This window comes from Argentina silus (genome assembly GCF_951799395.1).
Source record: "Argentina silus genome assembly, chromosome: 5".
NCBI lineage: Eukaryota > Metazoa > Chordata > Actinopteri > Argentiniformes > Argentinidae > Argentina > Argentina silus.
This window is the reverse complement of record NC_139659.1, coordinates 15,629,005-15,636,030: the sequence shown is the minus strand read 5'-3', so window position 1 is coordinate 15,636,030 and position 7,026 is coordinate 15,629,005. Positions and strand designations below refer to the sequence as shown.

The following is a 7,026-nucleotide window of genomic DNA, read 5'->3' as shown; positions in this document are numbered from 1 at the left end:
ATCATTATTTTGGGGGTGAATGTTTGGCATAAAATCTGTTGGTACACAGCTGTATACAGTATACCTAAAATATTATTAGAGCCAATAGAATGTAAGCATTCAATTTCATGGCTTTAATGAGTTGTGTATAGTGCATACCAGTAAATGGCTATGATGAAATTGTGTTTTACTGTACTGCCAAGTGCCAACCAGGTTGTCATGGTTGCAAGACTATGAGCAGTGAAATAGTCATAGGATGCCAAGGTTATATGTGACCTCACATGGGTGTCATGGTTGTCATGGAATGTGGCCAAGCCAATGATTGTTTTCCTTGACTACAGTAGCAACATAAAGGTTTGTTAACCTTCAAAGACTCTCCCTTTTCTATCAAGCATTCATTATGGAGATGTGGAGAACTGTTAGTCAGGGTGACTGGCGAGTCAGTCTGGAAGTAGGCCTGCTAAAGCAGCGCACCTGGGTGGAGAGAAAGCTGCAGAAAGTTCGCAAACTAGTGATGAGAGAAGACGAACTCAAGGTCCAGCTCATAGAGAAAGACATGAGGCGGAATGGAGAGACAGGGAGAGAGGAGTGGAAGAGGCTGGAGAAGGAGAAGAGAAAGATAGAAACAGAGAAGATGAGGATGGAGGCAGAGTGGGTGATGGAGAAACAGTGGAGGATGGTGGAAGAGGAGAGGAGAAAGGAGGAGAGAGAGGAGTGGGAGATTGGGCAGAGGATGAGGAAGGAAGAGGGAGGGGAAAAACTGGAGGAGACATGGGAGATTGAGGGAGAGTTGCTGATGGAAGAGAAGAGAGTGTGGATTCCAGAGAGAGAGATAAAGGAGCGGAGAAAGAGCGAGAACCTGATGATGATTCAGAGGATGAGAATGGAAAAGATATACAAAATGGAAGGATTTGGATTGAAAGACTGGATCAGGAAGGAAAAAGAAAAGAAAACAAGGGATGTCAAAAGAGCAGAGCGAAGAGAATGGTTTGAGGAGATAAAGAGAAAAATACAAAAGAAAAATAAGGAAAGAAAGGAGAGCAGAAAGAAAGAGCTAGAGGAGGATTTTATAAAAGAAGAGAGGCAAAAAAAGATTGATGAAGACAACAAAATGGAGGAGGAAAAAATCAGAGAGCTGGATGAGTTTAGACTGCAAGGGGAGAGAAAGGGTAAGGATGAGATGATGGGAGAGATGAAAAAAGAACACGAGGGAAACAAAAAGAGAGAGAAAGAGAGAGAAAGGGAAAAACAGGTTGAGGAGAAGCAAAAACTGGAGAAAAAACTGGAGAAGAAGAGAGAGGAAGAAAGCATGGCTGAGGAAGAGGGGGATGACTTCAACAGGGATGAAGAATGTTCTGAGACTGGTGAAAGGGAGAGTGAAGAATTGACAGATATTGAGGATAGTGCAAGTCTCATAAGAATGCAGAAAGTTGAGGAGGAAGATAGTGTTGAGGGGTGGAAAGAAAGGAGAGTGGAGGAATGGACAGATAGCCATGATTGCATAAATGAGGAAATAATTTGTATAGATCACGACAGCGAGGGGTTTGAAGAAACAAGGGATGAGAAGTTAGACACAAGTGACGAAGAGTGGACAGAGAGAGATGATGAATGTGTAAAAACAAGCAAAAAGAAGAATGAAAAAGAGGAAACGAAAGAGGGTGATGCAGTATTGACAGCAAATGACAATACTGAGGTTAACAACACCAAACAAAAAGGAGAGACCATGACGTGTGGGGAAGAAAAGACAACTTGTAATGATCTTAAAGAGAGAGAGAGAAAATTCACCAAAAGAGGAGAGAAAGAGGGGGATGAGGGGAAAAAAGACAACCTCCAGATTGTTGAGACAGATACAAATGATGAGGAACGGACAGATCTGGATAGTGAGAGTGTCAAAGCCAATGAAAAGAAGATAGAAAAAGGGAGGTAAAGAGGAAGAGGAAAAGATAGGTCAGCAGAGAGATAGGATGACCAGAGTATGAGAGTAAGAAAGAAACCACGGGTAGTAATGATATCATACAAATAAAACAAAAAGATGAAGAGAAGAAGATACGATACGTAAGAAGGAGAGGAAAGGTATCAGTGACTTAGAGAGAGAGAGAGAAAACAGAACAAAAAGATGACAAAAAGGAGGAGGGTGAAGAACCAGAGTCCTCAGCAGAGCAGATAGCCAGCACATTGCAAAGGTAGGAGAGCATTTAGACCAGTGTTTGATAGATGCTGGTAGATTCAGCAATTGGTTGATTCATTGTGCACTTGATTTAAATACTTGATAATCAATGTAAAGGTATGCTTTTTCAACAACCACTTTTCCCTCTCTTTACACTGTATTTCTCTTTATCTCTCTGCCAGATGTCTCTATGCTCAAGGTGGGGAAAGAGAACTAGCAAAGATCCTGGGACTCATGCAAAGGTACAGTATAGAGGGCAACACTGGGGGTAACACTCACTCTAATAGCAACACACCTTTGTGTTTTTCAGATCATTCTATTTTCCTGGCTGAGTGAATGACTGTTTGTTAGTAGTTGTTTTTATGGGTCTGGTTATTTGTTATGTCTCCGTGCTCAAAGCTTTGGAGGGACGTAGTTATGCTATCGTCGGAACTATAGAATGAAAAATAAGTTTCTACACGGATGCAATTTCTTATGCTCCCCATGAAATTTCTTGAACGTTCATTGGATGTTTTCAGTACATCTGTGGTATGGCATTTGTGATTGTGTCTTTGACTTGGTTGATTCAACAGGAATATATTCGATATTAGTGTCGTAGCCAGCAAGTTATTTTCTCAATTATCAGTGCCGTGGCCGTTGAAGATGACAGCTGTTGGTCGGACCTGTCCGGACTGCGGCTCGTCCAACATAGTGGATGACGAACTTTATTCACAGCCTCAACTTGTGTGTGAAGACTGCGGCTCTGTCGTATGTGAAGGACTACTGACGACTACTCGAAGTGAAGAGTTGCAGGGCACAGGTATACTCATTCCAATGACATGACGTAGCACCAGTGACGTAAGTGGAGGGTAAACCCACCTTTTTTATTTCGGTGAATAGGGTTTTACCTACCTTTTCTGCGAGGGGCAGTTCCGTGTAAAACCTTTAAAGGACCCATGAGGACCCAAATGTGAAATTCATCAGAGCATATGAAATTGGGTGCCAGAAATACATTTCTCAAGCATCTTCTATCATAAGAATAGGGATAAGCATTAGGGTTGTGAGAAAACGTGTTCTTTATTTGAAGGAGAAGACAAACTACTTCTTACTTTTAGCTATTTATTTATATGTCAGAATTCTAGGCTTGTACAAGGACCACTTTTGGCGAAGAAAATCACAGTCAGCAAGCTGTTAATCTGTAACCAACCTTCCAAAAATGGATGCATTCAAACAGTCAAACAAAGTATTTACAGTATACAAAATGATTGTGATTGGCTATTTGGTTGGGGAGGAACCGCGGTTTAGACTTGGCATCCCTTGTTGTTCACGGGCTGGTCACACCATTCATCCCAGCTGCGTGTCAGCACCCTGTAAGAGATAAGATACCTACTCTGGTATGTCCTCCCTAGCCTGGTACTTTCCACTATAGCTCTTTGTGTAAGCGTGTGTTGCAACATCTTTCTTGATGACCTGGCTTAACCTCTCCATGTATTAATTCAACGTACTATGGGACTAATGCTTGATCCATCGCTCATTTATCAACAGGCCATCACATTAGTAAATTTAGCACACTGCAGTAATGTATTTTTATTATAGCAATAATAAACTGTTTTTATAAAAAATAATTTCTAACAGGGTTTACCACCTATTCAATCCATGGGTTTGATTCAGGATTTACCCACCTGTTTTTTTTACCACTACATCCCTGCATAGCACCATAGCTGTAGTGTATCTTTCAACGTTTCTGCCGTGTTGCCAATCAGCTCTGATTACTGAACAGGTTTGTTTGTTTTCTTTGTCTGCCATCATTGCCTTCCTGTAGATGTCAGATACAGTCAAACTACAGCTTTGGAGAAGCAGCCATGCCGGAATCAAATCAAAGGTAGGACCCTGCATTCAGTCCTTAAGAACTTGTCTGTCTGACTACCTCAAGTACAACTTTCCTGTGATTCAAAAGCTTTCCCTCAATTATACTCATTGTAATGCAGCGCATGTCCTGAAGGGTAACACAAAACAAACACTCCAAAATTGTATGTCTGATCATATCACTCCCTCCAAACAGGCTTGCAGCGGGTGCGTGCCTTGTGTTGCATCCTCAGACTCAACAAGGAAATGCAGGAGTCCGCAGAGACCTACTTTGCACAGGCTTACGAACACCCCAATTTCATCCGAGTCAGCCTGCAGAAGAAAGAGGTTCTGTGTGGGTGCTGTGTGCTCGTGAGCTGCAGGCTGCGTGGCTGGCCCGTTGCCATGGGAACCATCAGCTCCCTCCTGGAGGCGGACCCAGACCTGATGGGCGTGGTGTACCAGGACATGGTGAAGTCTCTGAACATTGTGGCTCCCACTGCTGGCATCACTGACCTGCTGGGGACCCACTGTCAGGAGTAAGTGTGAAATTACCTCAACTGGTGTTGTGTAGCTATAAGCATCATTGGACAGCTTGTATATTGCTTGTCAGTCAGTAGTTTTAAGGTTGATCATCATCCACATGGAAGGATGTTGCTATTCAAGTGTATACCCAAAGCAGAGTAGAGATTGAGGTGGTGTTATACTTTTTGAGGATGGCTCTATTCTCTCTTTTCTCTGTCAGTTACAAACTGAGCCCTTCTCACATCCCAGAGGAGTTGTCTGAGGACGCCAAGAAATTGACAAAGCGAGCTGTGGCCCTGGTGGAGCTGGCTGCAGATGCCTGGATTGTGACAGGGCGCCAGCCGGTCCCCATCATGATGGCCTCCATTTACCTGGCCTGGCAGTCCCTCAGGCCCACCCAGGCCCGTCTCAAATACTCGCTCGACAGGTTCTGTCAGATGGCCAAGGTTTCTAAGAGAGCAGTAGCTGGAAAGCGGGTGACAGAGCTGAAGGAGGTGCTGTGTAAGTTGGGCCAGGAGATCCCCTGGCTGGGGACCGAGGTGAGGCCTGAGAATGTGATGCAGCAGGTGGACGACATCCTGCAGCACCAACGCTCCCTGCTGAGAAGAGCCCTGAGGAGCCACGAGGAAGCCCTGCTGGCTGAACTCCCACCCAACCAGGAGGAACCCCTGCCTGGGGTCTACAGCAACATGGCAAGCCTGGAAGGAGCAGCGCCTTCACAGGTCTCAGAGCAGCAGGAACACACCCTGCAAGAACCCTGCGCAGCCGTGTGTGAACCAGACGCAGAGAGCGCCCAGCAACCCTCAAATACAGATCGAAAGACTTGCACAGTGGTGGAGGAGGAGAAGGAGGAGGGATCACCACAGGGTAGCCAGCCTCCAGCACCAAACTGGGGCAAGAGACATTTGTTTGTCCCTCCTTGTGTGAGGCATGCTAAGATCAGGAGAGTGGAGAAGGTGCTGGAGGTTACTGGTGATGAGGAGATCTCAGACAGTGAGATAGATATGTACATCCGCACTCCGCAAGAAGTAAAAGAGTACGCTGAGGCCAGGAAGAGATTATCTTCATCTGAGGATGAGGAAGACTGACTGGAAGGGTTTACCATGTAGTCTTAGTCTGGTCATGTGGTTATGGTGTGCACTGTTACGGTTAAGCACTTGAATATACAACTGAATATGTATCATATAGTATCATCTTGTCATCTCACTTTGATTGTGTGTCAATTAGATTATCATATAGAATATTAGCTTGATTATTTTAATTAAAAGGGAGATCTGACTGAGCTTTTGAGATTTTTCTGAATTGAATTGCACTGTACAGTATATAACTAAATGTTGATGTACACTATACGTTGCTATAGTAATAACAGTAGGTCTCAGAGAATAGCCTACACTGTTGGCTACATGCTCATTTGAGATGTGCATAATGTACAGTAAATGTTAATGCATTGATGTCAATGGAAAATGATATGGGCTAAAATGTCACGTTGTTGTCAGTGGGCACAAATCTCCACTTTGGATTCAGCCCTAAGTGGAAAGCAGAGGAAATGAAGATGAATTTCAGTTTGAGAGAAATGTCCATTTGGCTGCCTATTTCCATTTTTGTCAGTAGTAGTTAACTCTTGAATGCGTTGAATACTATTTGCGAAATATTTTGAGAAATTATAAAATGTTTCCAGTCCAATAGAGACAAACAAGCTAAGATTTAATACAGCATATCTGCTCTGCTGTCATTGATTTCAAGCACACTTCCGTAATTGGTGTCAAGTCTGCACGCTAAAATTGTGTCCTAACTCACAGACTATGCATTTGTTTACCCAAGCATTCAACATGATTTGGTTGCTGGGTTGTCACTGTCAGCCTCAAATGTATCTTCACTTTTTGTTTTGAAGCATGGTACACTGTGGGGTTTTGTTTACCTACATTTGATCTCTCTCTGTCATTTTTCTGCTCTGAAACCACACCTGTTTTCTCCATTGTGGTGCTGCTCAGATACTCTGGGTGTTTACTGTTGTTTGTGGGTGGTGAAGATTGTTACCTCGAGGTATGGCACAGACACAGAATACATCATATGTGACTGGTCCTTAGTGATTACAGGTACCTCCTACAGTATGGATTTGTTGGCTGTGGTTTACAGTATTTCATCATACAGTATTTCAAGATCCTCAATAAAATATATATTTTTTAAATGACCTTTGTGCTTCCTGTGACAATTTTGTAGTCTAGTGTGTCTTCATATGGTAATGAAGGCTGCAATGCCTAAATCAACATTTTAATTCCAATAATGTAATTATATAAGCTCATAAATTAATGGTTCTGTAGAACTATTGTTCCTGTCATGTTCAGTACGATTTAATTAAGTCTGTAATTACAATGAGCTTAATAGCTCTTCTGGACGGCATGCAATCAACAATTTGTACATTCTTGTACATTTTATTGTTCAGAATTTTACACATGGTTGCATTCATAAACCATTTCATAAAAGGCTTTATGCATAACACAAACCCAATAAGGTCATTTATAAGAAAGAAA

At 42.8% G+C, this 7,026-nt stretch overlaps 1 protein-coding gene across 2 annotated transcripts; it reads left to right on the top strand.

Annotated features, from left to right (window-relative positions):
• The first annotated feature begins 2,693 nt into the window (after positions 1-2,693).
• Positions 2,694-6,652, top strand: brf2 (BRF2 general transcription factor IIIB subunit). 2 transcript variants are annotated; one of them, XM_083669591.1, is made up of 4 exons: positions 2,694-2,945; positions 3,948-4,007; positions 4,188-4,509; positions 4,716-6,652. In XM_083669591.1, exons 1-4 carry the CDS (start codon positions 2,789-2,791, stop codon positions 5,581-5,583), a joined length of 1,407 nt encoding a protein of 468 aa, XP_083525717.1. In that variant the 5' UTR covers positions 2,694-2,788; the 3' UTR covers positions 5,584-6,652. The 2 variants fall into 2 exon arrangements, with proteins under 2 accessions (XP_083525717.1, XP_083525718.1); XM_083669592.1 differs by lacking the exon at positions 2,694-2,945 and adding an exon at positions 3,410-3,519.
• Positions 6,653-7,026: the final 374 nt, after the last annotated feature.

What these genes read in the sequence shown, in the direction of transcription:
- brf2 (XM_083669591.1), top strand. Translation starts at nt 2,789, where the DNA reads ATGACAGCTGTTGGTCGGACCTGTCCGGACTGCGGCTCGTCCAACATA. An exon ending in TGAAGAGTTGCAGGGCACAG is followed by an intron (nt 2,946 to 3,947) that starts GTATACTCATTC and finishes GCCTTCCTGTAG; the next exon opens with ATGTCAGATACAGTCAAACT. An exon ending in CTGGGGACCCACTGTCAGGA is followed by an intron (nt 4,510 to 4,715) that starts GTAAGTGTGAAA and finishes TTTCTCTGTCAG; the next exon opens with TTACAAACTGAGCCCTTCTC.